This window comes from Peromyscus maniculatus, chromosome 6 (assembly GCF_049852395.1).
Source record: "Peromyscus maniculatus bairdii isolate BWxNUB_F1_BW_parent chromosome 6, HU_Pman_BW_mat_3.1, whole genome shotgun sequence".
NCBI lineage: Eukaryota > Metazoa > Chordata > Mammalia > Rodentia > Cricetidae > Peromyscus > Peromyscus maniculatus.
This window is the reverse complement of record NC_134857.1, coordinates 75,440,481-75,462,775: the sequence shown is the minus strand read 5'-3', so window position 1 is coordinate 75,462,775 and position 22,295 is coordinate 75,440,481. Positions and strand designations below refer to the sequence as shown.

Below are 22,295 nucleotides of genomic sequence, written 5' to 3'. Positions count from 1 at the left end.
TCCTTCTGTAAACACAAACAAAGGAGACAGAACCAAGCCAGAGAGACAGTGCAATGAGTACTTGCTACCCAGCCTATGACCTGAGTTCTAGCTCTGGAACCCACATGGTGCAGAGAACTGACTCCTGCAAGTTGTCCTCTTAACTCCAGCTGCATTCTAAGGGGCATGCATATATACTTACCTTTGTAGACTGTAACAGAACAATTGAAAATAAAGAGCTTTTCTCACAAAGCCATCTTACTAACTTTCTTAATGATATCAGTTTACAGGAAAAAGTTTTGCCAGGCATACTCTATAATCTCAGCATCTCAGGAGGCTGGGACAGAAAGATTTCCAGTTTGAGGCTAACCTAGGGAGAGAACATATCTCAGGAAAAGAAAGCTAACCTTGTAGATAACATTCATATCTTGCAAGCGTGATGACCTGAGTTTGGTCGTTAGAATATATGTTTTCAAAAAAGTGGGGAATGCAGAGGAGGCGGGAGAAACGGCTCATCCCTTAAGAGCACTTCCTGCTCTTGAAAAGATGAGAGACCAGGCAATCAAAAATGAAGAACCAAGCGGGAGGATTTACAATCCCTGATCCAACACTTCCTATAAAGTAGATGCTATCAAGACTGTTCTAGCCAGGTGGAACCCAGTTCCAGGGACTCCAATGCATTCTTCTGGTCTCTGGGATACCAGGTTAACACATGGTCCACATACCAGGCACTCACACATAGATGTAAAATAAAAAAAATAGCTAGGCATGGTAGTATGTATCTTTAATCTGAGCAACTGGGAGGCAGAGGGCAAGCTCCCAAGTTTGAGGCCAGCCTGGTATCATAGAGAGTTACAATACAGCCAAGCCTACACAGTGAGACACTGTTTCAAAAATAAAAATAAGAAATAAAATCAAGTGTGGTACATTCTCACAATCCCAGAAGAACCAGAAACCGATGGGTTATGGGAGTTCGGTAGCCAGCAAGCCTAGACTGCGTCTCAAGTTCCAAGCTAATGAAAGATCTTGCCTCAAAATGAAAAGACAAATAGTACCTGGTGAATCCCACAAGGTTGTACCCTGGCCTTCTTACCTTTGTGCACACACAAAGATTTTCTTTTAAAAGATTATTTCCAACTTTAATACTTACACATTTAGGGCTTTGAGTTGATTTTTGTCTATGGTATAATGACTTTTAGGGGGAGTGGTGGTGGTACATATGGAATCTGATATCTATACTACCATTTGTTAGATCTTTTTCCCCTTGAAATGTCTTAGCATCTTTGTTGAAAATCCAATGATCGTGAATGTAAAAAAAAGGCTCTCTTTTGGCCTACTCATCAGAATAGATCAGTAAATTAATGCCTCCTATATTAATGCCACACTGCCTTGGTAACAGTTTTACAGGATGTGTTGGATTCTCCAACTTAGTTCTTCATTTTCAAGACTACTTTTTCACTGACCATTTCATATACTTATAGCCAGCTCTAACAGACCGCAGAGGTCATATAAGTCAGGGATAGTTAACTAACCTACTGTATGAGAACATTATAATAACCAGTGCTACATTTACATTTATTACAGGCTACTATTCCACTGGGAATTATATAAATTACCCAAGTAAGGGTAGTTACACTAGAATAATCAAAATAAGTAGTTTTGGATTATCTGTATTAACGTCAGAAATAAAAAGTAAGTATACATTTATAACTACTATTTCTATGTAGTTTCACAAACTATACTTCTCTATATGGGGTGATAGCCTCGGTAGGAAGTTGAGACTATATTTTGCTACTAGCAAAATAGGAGCATCTCTTTTTCTGAACTGGACAGCTATATTTTGGTCATCCCTGGGATTAGACTGTCATGTAACCTCAACACTAGCAACAGAAAAGAGGCCTAAATATCAACAATATAGTAGCTCCTCTCTCACCTGTGGCTGGTAGCCAACAGTAGCCACACAACGATGATCTACAAAAGTGAATATCCCTTCAATGTTGTGTCGGGAGATGAACTCTGTCGGTTGACAAATGTTACTCATGTCTGTACAGTTGGGAGAACTAGTTACCTACGAGTGGAGAGATAAAAATGAGCCAAAATAAAACCATTACTTACAGAAACATTTTCAATTTCTTTATGAGTATCAGCGTAGATTATCAGATTTAGAAATTTATAAGTGTTTCACCAGAAATGCAAAAATGGCAATCCCAGTGAGAGGCATAAAGTCTAGCTCTACCCCATACATGTTCTCCTTACCAAGTTAGTAAAGGAAGAAAATAATGAATGCAACCCTAAACCACCTACTTTTTCTTTTGGTTAGTATGTATTCATTATTTAGCATGGTTCAATTTTCTGAGAAACTTAACTGTGTTCAGGAAAAGAATAAAAACCAAGAGGCTGGAAATGGCTCAGTGGTTAAGAGCACAGGCTACTATTCCAGAGGACCTGGGTTCAGTTCCCAGCACCCACCCAGCAGCTCACATTAATAGAAATGGATTAATTTATAAAGGCTACCTAAAAATGAGCCTAAGCTACCAGCTGAGCTTTCATAATCAATAAGTCTCTGTGTCATTATTTAAGAGCTGGCTGGTGGGACAGAGAAAGACTCATTACATATGGTGTCCAACATTTGGGGTACCTATTTCCACACAGGACATGAAAAAGCTTAAAAAGGAAAGTTCCAGCCAGACAGTGGTGGTGCGCGCCTTTAATCCCAGCACTAGGGAGGCAGAACCAGGCAGATCTCTGTGAGTTCAAAGCCAGCCTGGTCTACAGAGGGAGTTACAGCACAGGCACCAAAACTACACAGAGAAACCCTGTCTCAGAAAGAAAAGTTCCAAACACACAAACATGGAGCCAGATAGGGTTTCCTAGTGGACAGTCTCTCAGGCGGGCTGTAGCATACAGAGACATGCATCTAACAGCTGCTTGTGAGTTTGAGCCAACCAGCTCCATGTACAGAGCCACGTGGTGGATTTAAGGTTTGGCTCACGTGGTCAGAGAAGGCTGCAGGTGCAGTAAAGCAGTCCAGATTGATAAAACCTTTAAACAGATACAGTAAAAACCGGGTACAGACAGTCATGGAAAAAATAGTTTAAAAATAATAAAGTCTTTAAAGAGAGCATAAAGTAATAAAAGAAGAAAAGCCACGTAAAGATGGGAAATACACAGGGCATCTGGATCCTGTATGGTACTTTGTTCACTTTGAATTCTGTAAATGCTGATGAGCAAATGGCAGCTGCTGAGAGACAATGGATTATGTAAGGGGTTACTGGATTAAACCAGCCTATATACTTTAGAGAAGTCTTGGTTTCAGAATGGAAGTTGGGAAATGTGTTGCACTGGGGGAGAGGTTATACCTTTATTTCCACAGAAAACAAAAAGTTGTGGTTCTCTTCAAAAGATCAAATTTGCTTGGGGGAAACCTCCTGAAAATCTTGGCTACAGACATGAAGAAAGAAACTAAGAAAGACTACAGGACAGGTGACGTATATGCTGATCCCTCTACTGTGGGAACAGCTCTGAGACTGGATGAGTCATGATAAATCTTGTTGGCTACAGAGTTCTCATGACTTATCATTACATGCCACCTTTCATATGGCAAGGATAGAGGTTTGGTTATGTAGTCGAAATATAAAATTGACAGATGCCTTTTACCTGCTCACACATAGGACAAAAAATCATCTTTAGCTGACTTGTACACATTGCACATTCCATACTTGTGTTAATGCAGATGTATGTTACCTTTAAAAGTTTATGTGTTTTCAGAAAAAAAGGACCAGACACCAATGAAGAGAAGTAGCTCAGGTGATCTAGCCTCTATGAATGCCTCTGTTGCAGTTTCATCAAAATTCTGCATCCGTAACAACTTCAAAGCTGCTAGCTGAGATGGTCCAGCTTCAAAGACTACTCCAGCCAAGATGTCAGATAAGCTCTACACTTACCATCACACAGAGACTAAAGAAAAACTAATACAGCAGTGGTGGAGCACGCCTTTAATCCCAGCACTTGGGAGGCAGAGTCAGGCGGATCTCTGTGAGTTCAAGGCCAGCCTGGGCTACAAAGTTCCAGGAAAGGCGCAAAGCTACACAGAGAAACCCTGTCTCGAAAAAACAAAAACAAACAACAAGAATTAATAATACAGCTAGTTCTCCCAGGACTTGACGATTATCCTAATTTTGTCAGGGTCCCCTAAAGATTCATTGCCCCCACAACAGGAAGCAGTTTAGAGAACACAATGCCCACATTTCCATAGGTGTAGCGGATGGTTTTTGGTCATTGGTGGGTTATGGATATTTGTCCTCATTTAAGGGAGTTGATTACAAGTTGTTATTGGTCATGGTCAGGAAAAAAGCTAAACCAAGGAGATTAGGATTAGATTCAGGAATTAGATTAGATTCAGGAATCTCTTTCTGAAGGGAAAAAGAGGGATACAGTATAGTACAGTGGATTGTTGAGTCTACTTTTGAACAACCACTAGTCTCAAATATTTTACATTGGTATAGATTTTTATATACTATAAAAATTTAAGGTTATTTTCGTTATATTGTATATATGTTACTACTCTTGTTTAAAGCATTGTACCTATGCAGCTCATTTGAAAATGTAAAGTTTTAGTCCTTGAAAGCTATTTAAGATAATAAACAAAGACAGGTTAGCAGTTGATCATCTATAATAATCAAACTTGTAGTCATATTAGGTATGTTTTCAAAGTTAAACAGATATATTTAGATTGACAGATGGTCTTCAAACACTTCAAAGACCTACAGAATATGGTGTTTACAATGTTTTAATAATGTAAGGCTTTTCTTGATAGTAAGACACATTGGCTCCTGGTAGCACCAATTTATTTCAAAAGAAGATGGGCATCAAAGAAACTCCATATGGAGTTTGCTTTCCTTATGGCAAAAAGCTAGCTGTTTGGGCAAGAGACTGCCCTTGCCTCAATTGCTGACACTATACTGTCCAAACTGGATGAGCAGGATGTAAAAAAGGAGCCTACCAAACTTTGCCAAGACAGGGTAGGCCAGTCCTTCAAAATTCCCTGCTTCTCAGAAATATCTATCAGATTATTCTAGGCTTGTAGGCCAAAGGTGGTGCCTCAACACTACAGAAGAACTTTGGGTAACTGTCCAGGCAGCCAGATGTCCCTGTCATTTGGTAACATTACACCCTTCTGGGGTCTTTGATGGAGTCAAAGACTAAATAATTAGACTTAAAGTTTTTCTTAGTTATGATAAAAGGCAAATCAGGTATAAATCTTTAGACTCACAAATATAAGATAGATAATAAAGTACTTTCTCTAATTTTGCCAAGTACAAATAAACTGGATATTGTAACTGTAATTCTTACTTGGTAACTGGTTTTGTTGTATATAATTCACTACATTCAAGTTGAAACCTGGCCGGGCGGTGGTGGCACATGCCTTTAATCTCAGCACTCAGGAGGCAGAGCCAGGTGGATCTCTGTGAGTTGGAGGCCAGCTTGGTCTACAGAGCGAGATCCAGAACAGGCACCAAAACTACACAGAGAAACCCTGTCTTGGGGGGGGGGGGGACTTAAACTTTCCTTTTTAATTAGACAAAAAAGGGGGAAATGCTGTGGAACAATCTTTGTACACTGTAAATATGTATTACTCTGACTGGTTAATAAAGAGCTGACTGGCCTATAGCTAGGCAGGAAGAGATTGGGTGGGAAACCCAGACTAGGATGCCAGGAAGATGGGCGGAGTCGGAGGAGATGCCATGAGATGCAGAGTGAGCAGAATGGGAAGTACATACATGAGGTAAATGAGCCTCAGGGAAGCACATACATTAATAGAAATGGGTTCATTTAAGCTGCAAGAGCTAGCAAAAATCAAAAAATGAGCCTGAGCTATCAGCTGAGCATTTATAATTATTATTAAGTCTCTGTGTGATTATTTGGGAACTGGCTGGTGGGACAGAAAAGTCCACCTACACAAGTCCTAGCACCTTCATGGTAGGTCACAATTTTCTGTTACTCCAGTTCCAGGGGAATCCAATGTCTTCTTCTGGCCTCCTCAGGCACCAGGCATGCAAATGGTGCACAGACACACATGCAAGCAAAATACTCATAAACATAAAATAAAAATAAACTTTAAAATATTTTTTTAAAAAAACTATCATAAAGCATGTAATAACAAAAGAAAAAAATTGCTCTTATTTTACATAGAGACAAAAGAAATTACCTGGAAATGAAAAAGTACTACAAAGCTAAAAATAACAGAGTTAAGGGGAGCCTGTCATGGTGTTGCCTGCCTAAACTCCCAGGACTCAGAAGGCTAAAGTGGGAGAACCCCTTGAATCAATGAGCTGGAGGCCTAGGCAACACAGGGAAGTGTCATCAGCAATATCAACAACAAAAAGATTACCACCTTCTTTCATGCTCTTGATTTTTGCCAAATCTGATAATAGCAAAGTTTACTATAAATATTTTTTCAGATTTTTAGATTTATGGAAATTTCCTATGTATTCACAGAGTAAAATAAAATAAAATAAAAAATAACACAAATAAGTCCTGAAAAGATTTTTTCCTAATTTGAAAGGGACACACATGTGAAGACTCATACTTGCCTGCAGCCTGCCAATGGCCACTAGGCAGAATTTGCTCCCCTGGCCAGCCTCTGGGTCATCATCTGGGAGGGAGACACCTTCATTGAAGGAAAAGAAGAATGACTCAGATCTCAAACTCAAATCCTTTAAAGGCAAGTGACTAAAGACTCACCGATACATTTCAGTTCGAAGGTGCTAAGTATAAAATGATTTTTAAAAAGGTAATCAATTATACAGGATTTATTAATACATCAGACATTGTTTCATGTTTGTGTGTTTTATATTTTTAAGATGGAGTATAACTGTCTTAAATGGAACTTTTGTAGCTGTGACCTTGACTCTTCACCTGCCTCCCAATGCTGGGATTACATGCATGTACCAGCTTACCTAGCTTCAGTATTTTAATTGTAACAAACTGGAAAATACAAGTCCCAGTGAATGTCGTCTAAAAACATAAACTTTATATATGCTATGGGATTATATCATACATAGAGATGTAAATATTCCTGCCTAATCAGAGGTTTTTTGTTTGTTTGTTTGTTTGTTTTTCTGAGACAGGATTTCTCTGTGTATCGTTGGAGCCTCCTAGAACTCACTCTGTAGCCCAGGCTGGCCTCAAACTCACAGAGATCCGCCTGCCTCTGCCTCCCGAGTGCTGGGATTAAAGGTGTGCGACACCACCGCCCAGCCAGAGATTTTTAAAATAAACAAAAATTAATTATCCCAAACACAAAAAGGTATTCATATTTGTAGAAAAAGGGAAGAAAAATGCATCCCTCTCAACTTCTTTATCTCTCATTTTTATCCAGGAAAAGACAGTTTCTTAATAGCTATACATAAGTATGAAGACCATACATACTTTAACTATATGATTTATATGTATAATAGTTCAAATTAACTTTTCTCAATTATATTAATTCCCATTTACTGGCTACATGGCATGTGCCAGGAACTGGGCTGTCTGCTTTTCTTACATTAAATCTAATTCTCACAATAATGATATACAAGATATGTTATCTCATATTATAGATGAGAAAACTGATGTAAAGGTCAAGTAACTTACCATAGGTTAAACTATTAATACAATGTCAGGAAGCAAATGTAGGTTTTCCCAAATCAATATTAATTTCTTCTTAAAATATATCAACAGATGGGCTAGAGAGATGGCTCAGTGGTTAAGAGCACTGGCTGCTCTTCCAGAGGTCCTGAGTTCAATTCCCAGCACCCACGTGGTGGCTCACAGCCATCTGTAATGAGATTTGCTGCTCTCTTCTGGCATGCAAATATACCAGCAGACAGAACAATGTACACATAATAAATGAATCTTTTAAAAAATATATCAACAGCGACTGAGAAAAGGCTCCATGGTTAAGGTCACTAACTGCTCTTCCAGAGACCCAGGTTCAATTCCCAGCACTCACATGGCAGCTCACAACCATCTGTAACTCCAGTCCTAGGGGATCTTACACCCTCTTCTAGCCTCTGTGAGCACCAGGCAAACAAGTGGTGCCCAGAAATACATACAAACAAAACACCATACACATAAAATAAATAATAATGAAAACCTGTCTCTCTTTTCTTTGCATTTCTGGCTTCTGAAAATCCCCATTTCCCAATAATACTCTTCTAGTAGGGAAGTAATAAAGAAGGTAAGATTTGGAAACTCTTGCTAGGCATGGAAAATCAAGCCTGGAATCCTGGCTCTTGTAAGGCTGAGGTAGGAGACTACCTTGAGTTCAAGGTCTTAAAACAAAACAAAACTCCTTTTTTTTTTTTTTTGGTTTTTTTTGTTTGTTTTCGAGACAGGGTTTTTTCTCTGTGTAGCTTTGCGCCTTTCCTAGAACTTGCTTTGGAGACCAGGCTGGCCTCGAACTCACCTCGATCCACCTGGCTCTGCTTCCCAAGTGCTGGGATTAAAGTCATGTGCCACAACCGCCCAGCAAAACAAAACTCTTGATTCGCACACCCTGCCGCCTTTGCTACATCCCTTATGTAATCTCAAACTCAAACAAAACTACTCCTCACATCTAGACTTTCCAGAGGAAAGCCCCCTTTTAAAGTTACTGTAATCAAGCCATTTTCCATTTATCCCTCATAGTCTTGCTCCCATTTCAGTTTGCTCAAATTAATTGCATTAAATTCTAATGTTTCACGCTGCATATAGTGGTGGCACACCTTTAATCCTAGCATCCAGCAGGCACAGACAGGTGGATCACTGCAAGTCCAAGGCCACTTTGGTCTGTATAAAGAGTTCCAGGATTGTTTGAATCTTGTTTTCTAGTCCCTCCCCATCACCACCCTCATAGTCTGAAGGTAGATTTTTCTCTTGATAAAGAAACAAAAAAGGTGAACATCTTGTTTGTAAATAGGTATCTAGTAACTAGTGGTAAACTTGAAATGGTAGAATTCTTTAAAGCCTAATTCTAGATAGCCTTAAGAAAATATATCTTAATTACTTTTGAACCTGTATTCACCTTGTTTTTTTTTTTCAAATATCTTAAGTTATATTTTCTTTTTCAGAGCTGCTTCTTATTTGGGGCTACTTTTTTTTTTAATTGAGGCGTAATTCATAAAAGGGTATATTGTTTTGATGAGACTTTTTACAACTGTGGCTGGATGTCTTTCTTTAGTCTTCCAAGAAGGGCCATTTTACTTTTTTAGAGTTACTTTTTAAAGTCATTAGGTCAACAACTTGGACTACTATGCATGTAAGTGCTAATGCAAATTAAAGCCCAAGTTGACCTCCAGCAGCAGTTCATTCTATGTTGACAGTGAGAGAACACTTTGCCTGTTAGGATACTGTTACTCGTGGACTGAAATGCTGAAGAAACCCCTCCCCCTATTTTGTTTTTTTTGCAAGAATCAAGGTATATTCTAGGGTTTCCTGGTTGACCTCAACAGATAAACTGAGATGATAGTCTTAGTTCAGAAATGATCTGAATGTAGATTTACAGTCTACGTGTACAGCTGGCTAAGTGAGATCGCTTTCACAGTTCTGCATGTATCCCATCGGCTCCCCATTAGTCACTGAACTCTTAAAACTGGTATTGTAACATTATTACAATGTTTTGCACCAATTTTATAAACTTTACAGTACAATATGTGTTCCTTTTCTGAGGCAAACCAAAGGTATATTTCTCAAGGTTCTGTTGCTATCAGCAGCATTGATGGAGGATTTCTTATACATTTGTAATAGATAGAAATAAACCAGAAAAAAAGAAGAAAAAAAAAGTGGTGGAGGAAAAGGTGAACACTGCAAGAATACTCAAAAGGGCTGAGAGTTGCAAACGCCAAGATTGGCTTTGCATAGTAAATGGAATAGAACAGCTCTGAACTATAGCTTACTTTTCCTGGTTTGGTCTGACAGAATGATTGAATGCTTTTGTACAAAAATCAGAGCCTTAAAAACAAGGATTTGGTGAGATTGTAAAATGGTGTGCCACTTTGGCAAAACAGTCTGGTGGTTGGTCAAAATGCAAAACATTGTTACTCTGTTACTCAACAATTCTACCCTTAGGAATATAACCTCAAACTACTGAAAATGTGCACCTATGAAACATATACATGAAGGTTTACAGCAGTGTGTTGCTAATAGTAAAAAAGTTAAAACAACTCAAATAGCTATCAAATACTGGAGAGAAATAAAATGTGGCTTATTCATACAATAGAATATTATTAAGACATAAAAATGAATGAGAAACTGACAGATTAAATGACTTTGGTGAACCTTCATAATTTCATTTGTAGATCTTTCCATTTCTAATTTATAAATACATTTGGGGTTATAAATTATAAATGTACTACCTCCTGTCAACATTGTATACTTCATTTGATGATTTCTGTGTCAAACATTATATGGAAATGTTTCCAAGTATTTTCTGTATTAACTGTGAATGAATAGAACAAAATAAATTGCCTGTGATGGGAAAAAAAAAAAAAAAAAAAAAAAAAAAAAAAAAAAGAGTTCCAGGACAGCCAGGGCTACACAGAGAGACCCTGTCTCAAATAAAATAAAATAAAATAAATCTCCAGTGTGTCTTTGCCACAACAGCTTAAAGACATAGTACTCAGTGTAAACTATTATTAGGAATTTGAATATTTTAAAACTATAATAGTTACTTGCTTATTCACTTGGTTCTTTTTTTTAGTCCTTATGTATACCATGGAAGTACTCCACTCCTGAGCTATATTCTTGGCCCTAAAGACTGAATTCTAAGCCACCCATGTTAGTTCATGTTTGGAAATTTCAGGGGGAGGTTGAGGTGGGGAAACTGCTTGAACTCAGAAGATCCAGACCAGCAAAAAATAAGTATCTATTTTATATATGATATTACATACTATAAGTATATAGCAGTAAGTATCAGCAACATACTTTAAAAGATTTATTTGTGTGTATTTGCCTGTGTGAGTTTAGGGGCACCACGTGTGTAGAGGAACCTACAGAGGCCAGAAGAGGGTGTCAGATCCCAAGGAGTTGTAGGTGGTTGTAACCCAACATGTGGGTGCTGAGAGATGAATCCAGGTTTTCTGCAAAAGTAGTAAATGCTTTTAACTGCTGAGCCCTCTTTCTAGCCCCCAATGATCTGTGAGTTCAAGGCCAGCCTGATCTACAAAGTGAGTTCCAGGACAGCTAGACCTGTTACACAAAGAAACCCTGTCTCAAAAAACCCAAAAAAGAAATTTTTTATTGACAATTTTCTAACTGTAACCAAGTGCATCAGGAGCGAAATCACTACATCACTTCCCTACCTGCTGGAGGCCAGGCCTTGATGTAGCCCGTGCAGTGGACCACCACAAAGTGAGGTTCTCCTTCCTTCACAGAGCCAAGTCCATTCCTGCAAGAGTTATAGCAATCAGGGGAAATTCTATGAAATAAACCTATCTTTTCAAAGTGTTCGTTCATTCACTTATTTATCCATTTATTACTGCTGCTGCTATGTGTAGGTTGCGTGTGCCACCTCAAACCTGTGGAGCTGCCAGTCAGAGAACAACTCGGTGGATCGGTTCTCTCCATCCACCCTTTTGTGGGTTGTGAGGACTGAACTCAGTTCAGAACAAGTGACTTTGTCTGCTAAGCCATCTTGCTGGCCCCAAACTATTTTGTTTTGTTTTCCCCTTTAATTTTTTTCCTACATTTGTTTATGTATGTAAGTATCTGTGTGTGTGTGTGTGTGTGTGTGTGTGTGTGTGTGTGTGTGTGTGTGTGTGTGTTACGTGAGCTCCCCCTGGAGCTCTCAGGCCTGTCAGCAATCACCTTTATCCGATGACCCATCCCAGAATCCCGCACAAAGGAAATTTTAAAGAGAAGCAAAGTCTAAGTACCTTTGACTTTAGCTTCTTGGATATTCACAAACTATCTAATCAGTGCTTGCCCTTCCCGCCGCAAATAACCAAGTTTCTAGCCCCTGTTGAAGTAAAACACACAAGAAAACCAACACACACAAGAAAATAGGTAAAGTAGAAGCAACTTTCTTAAACAGAATGGGCAAGAGTTCCAAGTTCGGAAACCACCAGTGGCACACGCCTTTAATCCCAGCACTGGGGAGGGAGAGGCAGACAGGTCTCTGAGTTCCAGGACAGCCTGGGCTACACAGAGATCCTGTCTTGAAAACCAAAGTAAGTAAGTAAGCAGAGTGCAGAGAGATTGCTAGAGAAGTGAGAGTGAGGTAGAGGAAGAGTCTGCTGCTAGACAAGGAAAACACTCCATCCCTCGATCGTCACTGCTTACGATTTACCTGCATCTATTCCTCAACAAGCTCAGTCTATTCATGGAAACGGGGTCCACGGAGCTACTGCCACACCTGTTCAACAAACAGAAAATAAAAGTTGCAGGGCTCTGATAAATCGTAACAGCAGGACGAGAGGATCCAATTACATACAGAAAACTGGCTGAGCTTGTGAAACCTCCCATTATTTTTGTTTGTTGTTTCGTGTTGTTTAATTTGAAACAGCACCTTCAGGCCTAGGCTGGCCTGGAACTATCTAAGTAGTCAGGGAGTACCTTGAACTGACCCTTGAGCCACCAGTACCTGAGGGATGGTATTATAGGCATGTACCAACACACCAGTTTTGTATGGTATTGGGTACTGAAGCCACAGCTCCATGCATTTTAGACAAGCCCTCTACCAAAAACGCCATATTCCCAGACCATTTAAAAACATATATACACACATATATCTGTATATGTAATTTATTTATTTGGTGTGGGTGTGTGTCACTGTGTACATGTGAAGAACAGAAGACAACTTAGGGGAGTTGGCTCTCTCTCCATTATGTGAGTTCCAATAATCAAACCACGCTATCTCTGTGGCTGCCAACCTAGACCACTTTTTGAGACAGATCTCATGCAGCACAGAAGGACCTCACACTCCTTAGCTGCCTGCCTTTAACTCCCAAGGGATGAGATTAAACAGAAGCACCACCACACCAACAATAATTTAGTAGACCACTAAAAAGAAGAGTGTTTTAGAGTATTAAGACTTTTATGTAGCCGGGCAGTAGTAGCACACGCCTTTAATCCCAGCACTTGGGCGGCAGAGGCAGGCGGATCTCTGTGAGTTTGAGGCCAGCCTGGTCTACAGAGCGAGATCCAGGACAGGCACCAAAACTACACAGAGAAACCCTGTCTCAAAAAACCAAGGGGGAAAAACAAAAGAGAGACTCAAAAAAAAAAAAAGGGAACCAAAGGATAAAGAAATGAATGAGTAAATTTTAGACAGACTTAAATATCCTGTTATCAATCCAGCTAATCTTTATAACAATGTTTTAAATTTTATTACAGTATTACCTCCAGTATTAGATGATGAAATCAAAGCACCACGTATTATAATATCAAAACTAGAATCAAATCCATGAAATACTATGGATTAGAACAATGCCTGTGGGAGGTATACGCAAGCAGATCTCTGTGAGTTTGAGACCAGTCTATACAGCCAATTCCAGACCAGCCAGGGCTACATAGTGAGACCGTCTCTAAATAAATACCAACATTCCGTCAAGAATAGTGGTACACCTTTTCTAGACCAAAGCTACTTTAAAAACTCAAATGGGAGGATAACTTGAGTCCAGGAGTTTGAAATGAGCCTGGACAACATAATATAACGCCATTTAAAATAAACTATAGTAATCTGAATGCTAAACCATTAAACTATATAATATGAAATTTTGTATCTTTGCCAGGAAATTTTTTTTTTAATTTCATTCTCCTAAACATTATCTAAGTAGGATGTAGTCTATCTCCATTATGCAGCCTAAACTTTTTTTGACTTTCATAAATGGTTTTTCTGAGCCAGACATCATAGCACCAAAGTTTGGGAGGTATAGGCAAGAGGAGCTGAAGTTCCAAGCCAGCTGGGCTACATGAAATTCCAAAATCTGAAAACAAAACAAAAAACACCAGGCCTAGTGGCGCACATCTCTGATCCCATAACTGGGGAGGCAGAGGCAGGAGGATTTCTGTAAGTTCAAGGCCAGCCTGGTCTATGGATAGAGTTTCAGGACAGCCAGTTACACGGAGAAACCCTGTCTCAAAAAAACAAACAAACCAACATCTTAAAAACACAGCCAGGGCTGAAGAGATGGCTCAGAGGTTAAGAGCACTGGCTGTTCTTCCAGAGGTCCTGAGTTCAATTCCCAGCAACCACATGTTGGCACACAACCATCTGTAATGAGATATGGTGCCCTCTTCTGGCCTGCAGGGATACATGCAGGCAGAACACTGTATACATAATAAGTAAATCTTTAAAAACACACACACACACACACACACACACACACACACACACACACAGCCAGTGGGTTGGGGATTTAGCTCAATGATAGAGTGCTTGCCTAGCAAGTGCAAGGCCCTGGGTTCAGCCCTCAGCAGTGAGATGGGCTATCAGGTATAGGGACTGCCACACAAGCCTTATGACCTGAACTGGATTACCTCAACCCACATGGTCAAAGGAGAAAGCCACCTCCAACTACTTGTATTCCTGCCTCTACACACACACACACACACACACACACACACACACACACACACACACACACACACACACACACGAGTCCACATCCACATATATCATTCACACATAAGGTTTGTTTTTTTAATCTGAAAAACAACACAACAAAAATGCCTGAAATCCCAGCACTCAGATGCTGAAGCATGTCGACACTGAGTTTGAAGTCTGAGTACATATAAATGGGGGAGGGGTAAGGTCTTAACTGCTGAGCCATCTCTCCAGCCCCTTCAACCTTGATTTTGAGACAGGGTCTCTCAACAGGACCCGGGGCTCAACAATTTGGCTAGGCCTCTCCAGAAATGGGATGAGCAGAGCAATCATATCTAGCTTTTTCTGTGGGTGCTGGGGAATGAATTCAGTTCTGCAAGCTTATGCAGCAAGCACTTAGTACTGGGCTATCTCCTCAGCTCCTGAATCCATTTTTCTTTTTTTAGAAGATGTTTTCTTTCTTTCTTTTTTGAGACAGGGTTTCTCTGTGTAACTCTGGAGCCGGCCTCTGCACCACTTCCATGTCTGTGTCCACAGAAGCCAGAAGAAAGCATCAAGTCCCCCGGAACTGGAGTTACAGATAGTTGTAAGCTACCATGTGGTGTTGGTAATGAAACCAGGGTCCTCTGGAAGAGCAGAGTGCTCTTAACTGCTGAGCCCCCGGAATCCATTTTTATAATCAATAAAGTAGTAACTATGAATCTTACCCTATGGACAGCTGTGAAAATAAAGTAGGAAGACAGAAATAAGGAGAAATAAAGGACCTATCAACTATGCTATAAGAGTAATTCATTAAGTGTTGTTTCTCTTACTAAGTCCTGTATTAGAACTATGACAAAACATCTGGTTCTTGAGAATTAAATGCAATTCAACTGTGACCAGGAATATAGCTTTAGAAATTAAATGTTAATGCCTTGGACAGAAAGGAAAGCCTCAGCTGCTTGGTACTCCTACCCTACACAATCCTCAGCTTCAGATGTCTCACCTCATTCGACAAATAAAGGACCTTCTGGAGCCCATGCACATCCTCATGGAGGACTGCTGGCCTTCCTTTTTCACTGTCCCAGTCTTTAGATCCAGGATTCGCCCTGCAGAAGGATGGAGAGCAGCTGAAGTTAATTCTTGTGGGTGGGAAAGGGAAGCCCTGCCCTCCTGCCTTCCTGTTTATGACAGGGATGCTTCTGTTTAAGCCTTGACTGCTGCTGTCCTCACCTGGGGCTCTCACTCTTAGTTCTAAGACGGCACTGGAAATGTCTCTGAGTAAGGCAGGGGGAAAGTACTGGGAGGGAGCAAGAGGCAAAGCGCACCTTTTTTTTTTTTTTTTTTTTTTTTGAAACAGGGTTTTTCTTTTTTTTTTTTTTTTTTTTTGGTTTTTCGAGACAGGGTTTCTCTGTGTAGCTTTGCGCCTTTCCTGGAGCTCACTTGGTAGCCCAGGCTGGCCTCGAACTCACAGAGATCCGCCTGCCTCTGCCTCCCGAGTGCTGGGATTAAAGGCATGCGCCACCTACGCCCGGCGAAACAGGGTTTTTCTGTGTAGACCTGTGTGTCCTGGAACTCACTATGTACATCAGGATGGCTTTAAACCCAGAAATCTGCCTGCCTTTGCCTCCCAAGTACTGGCATTTATGGTGTGCGCCACCACTGCCTGTCCAAGCAAGGTATATTATTACGCTTGATTTTTTACAAAACTGACCTATTTCTGTTGTGGCATGCGTGTGTCCATTCATATGCAGGGAGGTCAGAGGACAACTCTGTGGAGTTGGTCTCCCTTCTACTTTCACACAGGTTCTGCAGATCAAGCTTAGGTCACTGAGTTCATGTGAAGAATTATCTTCAAGCTTGGGGGGTGGGGTATGAGAAATTTTATATGCTAAGAAACTTATCTGTCTGAAAACAAAACTGTTTTTCTCCTTTATTAAAAAAAAAATCAGTAACCTCTGGGGACATGGAAAATTAGAGAAATGAAATGTACAAAATCACGAAAGAAGGGAAAAACTAAAAAACAAAGTTAATAAGAATATGTCCACTCCAGAGATATCGGGACTTCTTGTATTTTAACCAACAGTTACTTTAGTTTCTATTTTGTAACTTCCTACACAGTTGCCTACAACAGATGTCTTATTCCACTCCCCAAATGTTGGCAAAGGCCTGAATCTCACTGAAGTGGGCAGGGGGACAACGACACAGTAGAGATACAGTGACAACAGGCCGGCACCGTAGACACCGGCCAATCACCACTCTCCTACAACAGCGAATCTACTGTCATAGCAGAGAGTCAGGCACAAGTGTGGACGGAAATGCCAGGTAACGCAAGAATAGATAATTCTCTTATTATGCGGAGACAGGAAAGAAACTACTGTACACTTTAATTTCCCTGTTTTATTTACAGTATAATTAAGGTACAAGTTAACTTAAGAACACAACCACTGATGAAACATTTTCTAAGAATGAGTAGATATTTGCATGTGAATAAAATTTAACATTAAGGTAACATTTATAAGCTCTGCCAGATTCAACAAACCCATTTAAGGGCTCAAATATCTCTAACGCCTCAGCAAAACAAAGGCATTTTCCCCCCACTCATTTTCTATCTACCCAACTCTCACCTGTCAGGGCATTTTCTGAAGTAGAAAGCTGCTCTCGAAGTTTATCCACATCATCTGGATGCACCTGATCATAGAGTGTACTCCCGAACCATTCAGACTGTGGTTGGTTCAAAACAGGCGTCACTGAATCAGACACATAGACCACCCGGCCAGTCTCACATGAAACAATAAACAGAAAGCCGTCTGCTGCCTCCAAGATCAAATGCTTCAGTTCCTGGTCAAGAAAATCAGTCAAAGTTAAGAGTGAACTCTGAAAAACCATGTATTTCTAGTCATGGTAAGCAGCAAGAGTCTTTGGTATATATACACTGCTCCATTAAGAACTGCAGGATATACCTCAGCCAAGCCATGGGTTCCCATTCTAAATATCCACTGGCAAAGTTTTTTACAATAAGTATTTATTCTATGTCCCTAAGTTGCTAGCCAGCTCTCTGTTTTTTGTTTTTTTTTTTTTTTTTGATTTTTCGAGACAGGGTTTCTCTGTGTAGCTTTGTGCCTTTTCTGGAACTCACTTGGTAGCCCAGGCTGGCCTCGAACTCACAGAGATCCGCCTGGCTCTGCCTACCGCCCGGCCTTTCTCTTAATACTCAAGGGGGAATAAAAAGGCTTACAATGATGAGACTTTGGGGGGAGGGGCAGGGGTTTTTTGGTCTTGGATTCATGGCAATCTTCTAACTTCAGCCTCTCAAGTACTGGAATTAGAACTAACACATATAGCTAAAAACAGGCTTTAAAAAAAAAAAAATGTCTCACAGAGATCAGTCTGAACTCCAACTTCCTATACAGTGAAGGATGCCCTTGAATCTCTGATCCTCCTGCCTCCACCTCCCAGGTACGGGGATCCTAGGGATGCAGCACCACCCTGATTTTGTGATGTCACTAAACCCAGGGCTTTGTGCACGCCAGCAGCACTGTCAACTGAGATATAAGCCAGTCTCTGACGGTCGACTTGCTGATCCATCCTCTGTGCTCTCTTCAGGATCACTTCTCCTCCCCTCTTTCCATTCAAGCTTATAAACACAGAACTCCCTAATTCTATGCAAATCTTCCCTCAACTTGCCCAGCCTATGCTGTTATTATTATATTAAAAAACTTAGGTTTTACTTTTTAGGCAGTAAGCAACCATAAAAACATAAATAGATCACTGTCATTTGAGGGTAGATTGAAGCAGAGGTCACGTTACACGCAAGGGTCCTATTCTCTCTTGCTTTTCAATTACCCCTCAATCTTCCCTCTAAACCACTATCCGTGTTTTGTTGCTGTTGTTGTAAGTAGATTACTTGTGTCCTCCCAATTGCCAATTCAGGTCCCTCTCCTGGATCCTCATCGTTTTTGTTTTTTAATTCAATCTCTCTCCACAATCTGATACTACTACCCACTGAACTCTATAATTTTTTTTTTTTTTTTTTTTTTTTTTTTTTTTTTTTTGGTTTTCTGAAACTCCATTTCTGTTCCAGGGTCTCTTCCCTTTGTTCACATGTTACATGTAGACATTTCCTACGTCCTGTTCTCTGTTCATCTTCTCTTTTCAGAATCCAAACACATGCTTCCAAACCATACCTCTGAATCTTCCCACCAGGCCACCACACCCCTCCCCCACCAATTTCCTGATTTCCTGAAATCATTTAATCGAAAGTAACTTATAGAAATGGCCTTTATCTTGACTGCTGGGATTAAAGCAGTGACACCATGCCCAGTATTTAATTCTTCTCTTTCTTTATCTTTTTAAAATTTATTTATTATGTTCAGTGTTCTGCATGTACACCTGCAGGTCCCAAGAGGGCACCAGATCTCATTACAGATGGTTGTGAGCCACCATGTGGCTACTGGGAATTGAACTCAGGACCTCTGGAAGAGCTGCTGGTGCTCTTAACCCTGAGCTCTCTCTCCAAACCTCCTCTCTTTCTGTATCTATATTCCTATAAGCCTCATTACTGTTCCTCTGTTGTAACACTAGTTTTGTGTTATTAGTTATCAATCTGCATATCTGTTTCTACCATTGACCTATCTTTTACCATTCTTTGTATTTCTCATAGCACAAAGTACCTGATTCGTCACAAAAAGAGCATCCCTGGGATTTGTTTAATCAATACCTGCATGTATTCTGAGGAAGTAAACTGAGTATTTCTATGTACATACATAGCTAGCAAATAGACCATCCTATTTGGAGACCTTATTCCTTTCTCTCAAGCCATACTCCTATAATTCTTAGATGAATATGGTGACATTACATTAAATGTCCTTTGTCTTATTCTTTATAATGTCTGTATTTTCTAAAACTTTCCACAGTAATCACACATTACATGTGCACATATATTTATTTTAGTTAAGGCCTTATGTAGACCAGGCTGGCCCTTAGGAGGATGACTTCAACTTCTCTTTACTCCTACCCTACTGCTGAAATTACAGTTATGAGCTACCACATCCAGTTGTATATGGTGTTGGAGATCAAACTCAGGGTTTGTGCTTTTGAAGTATGAACAATCATGTATCTTTTTTTATTTTTTGAAACAAGGTCTTGCTACATTGTTGCTGGAGGGCTTCTCTCCAGGTTCCACCAAGCCCCACAGTCCCACAATCCACAATAAAATAATCACTCAGACGCTTATATTACTTATAAACTGTATGGCCATGGCAGGCTTCTTGCTAACTGTTCTTATATCTTAAATTAACCCATTTCTATAAATCTATACCTTGCCACGTGGCTCGTGGCTTACTGGCATCTTTACATACTACTTGTCCTGGCGGTGGCTGCAGTGTCTCTCCTCCCTTCTTCCTGTTTCCCCAATTCTCCTCTCTCTTTGTCCCGCCTATACTTCCTGCCTGGTCACTGGCCATCAGTGTTTTATTATATAGAGCGATATCCACAGCACTTCCCCTTTTCTTCTTTTTTTAAAAAGGAAAGTTTTAACTTTAACACAGTAAAATTACATATAACAAAACAATTACCAAACAAGAATTACAGTTACAATATTAAAGAAGATGTCCTATCTTATATTTATGAGTTTAAGGTTTTATATCTAACTTATCTTTTATCATAACTGAGGAAATTACAACTATCTAGTCACCAACAATGCTGAGAAACATTAGGTGACTGTCCAGGCTGCCAGCTGTCTCGGTCTACTCTTGCAAGATTCCCGAAAGTTGCTTGCATCCATCTACCATTTCTCAGGTACCATTATATTCCTTCCCAGGTCTTAGATGGGATTGAAGATTAGCAGTTATAGTTACAAATTATATATATATACATATATATATATATAATATCTTAGAACATATTAAGTATTAAATTCAGGTTCTTTAGGATAGGACACCCTTTGGAATGATCTTTGTAACATACCATTTACCTATGCTCTAGACTTCTCTGGATATTAGTATGTGTTTCTTGCTTGATATTGTTCGCATTGGTTGTAGTTCCATCTTATCTAGGTCATTATCCCTCATTACTCCTGGGCAATATTTAATAACCATTCCTTTGTATATAGTCTTGTATTAGGTTAGAACCTTCTTATTTAGACAAAAGGGGAGATGTAGTGGGTAGCCATTCCAGCTTTGGTCTGGAAGCTCCAACCCCCATTGAGGTTTTGGTAACTATCACGCCCACAAGGCGGGGCCAAGGGAGAGCCTGAAGACCCGAGATTGGGAAGTGCCGTGCCCTCTTGCTGCTGGGAGCCCGGACGCTAGAGGTGGATGGAGGAGAGTTCTCCAGAGAACATCGTCAGACTACTGCTGCGTCTTTCCCAGAGCCCTCAACCTACCTATTCCTTCATTTGTAAGTTGCACCATTAAATAAATCTCCTTTTAACTACGTGGAGTGGCCTTAATAATTTTACCAATACTACATAGCTCTGGCTGGCCTAGAATTCTTTATGTAGACCAGGCTGGTCTTGGCTTTCTTCCTTAGTGCTGGGATTAAAGGCATGTGCCACCATGCCCTGCCCAATCATGGAATTTTAATTGAAATATAACTTGTCTTCCCCAGTCACTCTCAATCAAGTCTAGAGAGACTAAATAAATTTAGACATCCCACCACCATTATATATTGATCACACACAAAATATTAACAATAAAAGCCACCTACTCTCCATATGCTTCTTTTCATCATTTTCCATTTATGGATCTTACCACTCATACATTTATTATGTTCAAATTTAGGTCTTCCTTCTGGTAGAAGTGGAGACTGAACCTAGGGTCTCTAGCACAGGAGGTGAGTGCTCTATCAACGAGCTACAGCCATAGCTCTCAGATGCAGTTCCTGAATGATGAGAAGAATTTCTGCCATCTGTTTTCATGTGTATATCAAATGTAACAAAACGTATCACGGGGCAACAGGGACTGCCTGTGAGACTCCCCTTAAGACTGGAAGTTGCTTTGGGGGTGAGACAGATTTCTTCCATCTTCTAGAATTCCAACCCCAGGAATCCTGGTTCCATGAATGTGGTACTCTCTCTGGAGTCGCACCCTTCTTTCCTTTACAGGCTGCATTTACGAGCCAGGTTCTAAAACACCTAAAGTCTTCTAAACAGTTCTCACAGCTCCTGTCTACTTCCACTACTCCAACACTTAGTTATCGCCAAGGACCAAACTCATTTCTCCATGTCGTCTGCTGTCTCCTGAAGAAACAAGCTCCTGAAGCTGGTCATGGTGGCCCGAGGGAGGTGGAGGCAAGAGACGGTTCAGCGTCACTGCCGGCAGTGTGGTGAGTTGGAGGCTACGTGAGACCTACCTCAAACCCGAACCCACAACCCTCCGCGTACGCACACAGACCTGGTCCGTGAGGAAGGACGGCTTGTAGGAGCCGTCAGCGGCGGTGTTGCCGGTCCCCCTCAAGGACTTCATGTGAGAGACGGCCATGCGTAGGATGGTCAGCTTGTCCGGTTTGCGAGCCAGGGCACTACAGGTGGGTACCATGTCCGACAGTTCTGTGATGTACGCCGTCATCTTGTTCCGCCGACGCCGTTCTATCTCACTATGGTTCTCCCTGCACAGAGAAAGAGAGAGAGGCTCCGTTCTAGGGGAGCGTCTGGTCCTTTGGCATGAGGGGAGTGGTATGGACACCAGGTCAGCTGCTCAGAGCTGTAGGACTTAGGTCTGATGAAGTTCAGGTCTCAGAAGCCAAAGAGGTCGACCTCATGCACAGTAGG

At 40.5% G+C, this 22,295-nt stretch overlaps 1 protein-coding gene across 3 annotated transcripts in view; it reads right to left on the bottom strand.

Moving 5' to 3' along the window:
• Positions 1–22,295, bottom strand: part of Arnt (aryl hydrocarbon receptor nuclear translocator) — an 81,675-nt gene that overhangs the window by 14,041 nt on the left and 45,339 nt on the right. For all 3 annotated transcript variants that reach the window (XM_016001096.3, XM_006982541.4, XM_006982542.4), the window contains 7 exons: positions 21,919–22,132; positions 17,152–17,365; positions 15,531–15,633; positions 12,287–12,352; positions 11,301–11,386; positions 6,573–6,649; positions 1,913–2,047 (listed from right to left, as the gene is read on the bottom strand). In XM_016001096.3, the coding sequence (XP_015856582.1) occupies positions 1,913–2,047; positions 6,573–6,649; positions 11,301–11,386; positions 12,287–12,352; positions 15,531–15,633; positions 17,152–17,365; positions 21,919–22,132 (895 nt within the window). The remainder of the gene's footprint in view (positions 1–1,912; positions 2,048–6,572; positions 6,650–11,300; positions 11,387–12,286; positions 12,353–15,530; positions 15,634–17,151; positions 17,366–21,918; positions 22,133–22,295) is intronic.